At 41.8% G+C, this 2,074-nt stretch overlaps 1 protein-coding gene across 1 annotated transcript in view; it reads right to left on the bottom strand.

The window, feature by feature from the left end:
• Nucleotides 1-1,532, bottom strand: part of LOC122723046 (UDP-glycosyltransferase 74E2-like) — a 5,240-nt gene extending 3,708 nt beyond the window's left edge. Inside the window, exon 1 of the mRNA XM_043953771.1 lies at nt 1,502-1,532. Coding sequence (XP_043809706.1) covers nt 1,502-1,532 — 31 coding nt within the window. The remainder of the gene's footprint in view (nt 1-1,501) is intronic.
• Nucleotides 1,533-2,074: the final 542 nt, after the last annotated feature.

The raw sequence follows: 2,074 nt of genomic DNA, 5'->3' as shown, positions 1-2,074 counted from the left end.
TTACCCTCTGTCAACACTGGCCCCCCAAAGGAGCTACACAGGGCATTCCAACAAGTAATTGCCCAACTGACCTGACACAATGACAGGAGCCGAAGCTTAGGCTATTGGAGTCGCCTGGGTCCACCTAATCTCTGATCACATAATATGCAATGCTTCACATTCGTGATTCTAATGCAATCACCCTAATTCATATCATAGTATTCATGATGCATGAACTATGCTAAAGCATTATGTGTCTTTAATAAAAGATTAAGTTTAGTTCTACTCACCTCTAGCCAATGCTTGGCTAACCCTGGGCTAACTCTGCAAACTCTGAAGCAACACTCACTGCTGCTCTCTCTGGTTCCTCTGTTCTGTGCCTACACAGATGGACTCAAGTGAGGGACCAACATACTCTAACATACCTCTAAACATCTCCCCTTAAGACCCCTTAAAACACCTCAAAACATGCATGCAAAACAAGCAAAGGAAAGCTGGACAGGGCACCTTCGGCAGCACCTTCGGCGGCCGAATGTTTCCTCCAGAGACGAAAGTCAGGCATGTTCGGCGGCCTAACTTGGACTTTCGGGGGCCGAACCTGGGTTCATCCAGAACTCAGTTTCGTGCACAAGAACGCCTGCCATCCGAACTTCAACCCTCCAAACATGCATCCAACCTCTCCAAACATACTCTAAACACTTAATCATGCATATAGGAGTCTTAAACACATTAAAACTCCAACAAATAACACACAACAACCACAAACAAAGCATAGGATCCATACACCCTAATATGCACAACTCATGCATACACATGCACAACTCCCCTTTCCCCTCATCAAACTCATTTAAAACATAATTAAAACCAAGGATTCACACTTACCTATTGAAGAACAAAGGCTGGCGTGACTCCTAACTTGAAGAGATGGAGATTCAAGCTTCACAAGCTCCTAAACTCCACAACTTCTCAAAACTCCCTTTAACTCACTTAAAACCTACTTTTCTTTGAAAGATTTGATGTAAAACTATGGAAGATCATTGAGAGAAAGCATGAGCAAGTTCCTGAACCAAAGGAGAGCCTAAGCACCTCCTTAGTCGGCCAAAAGCACCTTTAAAAGTGCACCACCGCTTCACGTTGGGTGGCCAAAGCTCCATGCAACACCTCACCACTTTAGGGGGCCGAACCTTAAGTTTAGGGGGCCGAACGTGGGGTACTTTCGGCAGCCGAACTTTAACTTTAGGGGGCCGAAAGTGGGAAAATCTTCCTTAGCCTTTTCTCTTAAAAACTCATTTCCTTTTCAAATCAAAAACTTAAAACATATCAAAACATTTTAGAAAACCTTCACTCTACCCTTCAGGGAAACTCTGACATTCAAAATTCCACCGGACGGTAGGAACTCCGATGTCTGAACTAGCCGGGTATTACAATCTTCCCCCCTTACAAAACATTCGTCCTCGAATGTTAAAAACAAACAGATAAGCAAGTAAAGCCTATCACTTCTCTCTAAAGAGAGAATCTATACCTCTATTCTCCTGATCTGAGTTTATACTCATAACCTTTTTCTGAACTCCACAGCTTTCGCTGCGCTACTCTGATCCTTATTCTTCTTTTCTTTCTCTTAACTAAACTAATCTCTTTGTGAAAACTCTCACTTTTCATTCTTAACAGATACAAATCTGTAATGATACCAATCCGTAATCACACTGGAATTACAAACAGTTTCCACTAACAGTTCCAATAGATCATCAATCTTTTCTACCAATCTGTATTACCAACCTTGTAATACTGATCCTTGCCCGCCTTTCTTCTAAACTGACTTAATCTCTAACTCTCAACAGGTATTGCTCCAATCTGTACTCTGATCATACCAATCTGTAATCCAATCTTCTTTGATTAGAACAGTTAGTAGATCAATCAATCCTATCTAGGAACACCTGGAATTGCTTAGTAGTGACCCTGTTAACTGAAAACAGTTATAACAACATCTCAAGAGTCTATCCTTCGTTTTCCACAACAACTCTGGAATATTCCAGGGTGAGGTACTAAGTCAGATACACCCTTTATCCACTAAGCTCTCTTCTACTTTTCTGACTCT

This window comes from Manihot esculenta, unplaced genomic scaffold, assembly GCF_001659605.2.
Source record: "Manihot esculenta cultivar AM560-2 unplaced genomic scaffold, M.esculenta_v8 Scaffold66, whole genome shotgun sequence".
NCBI classification, from domain to species: Eukaryota; Viridiplantae; Streptophyta; class Magnoliopsida; order Malpighiales; family Euphorbiaceae; genus Manihot; species Manihot esculenta.
This window is presented reverse-complemented; position numbering and strand designations above follow the sequence as displayed.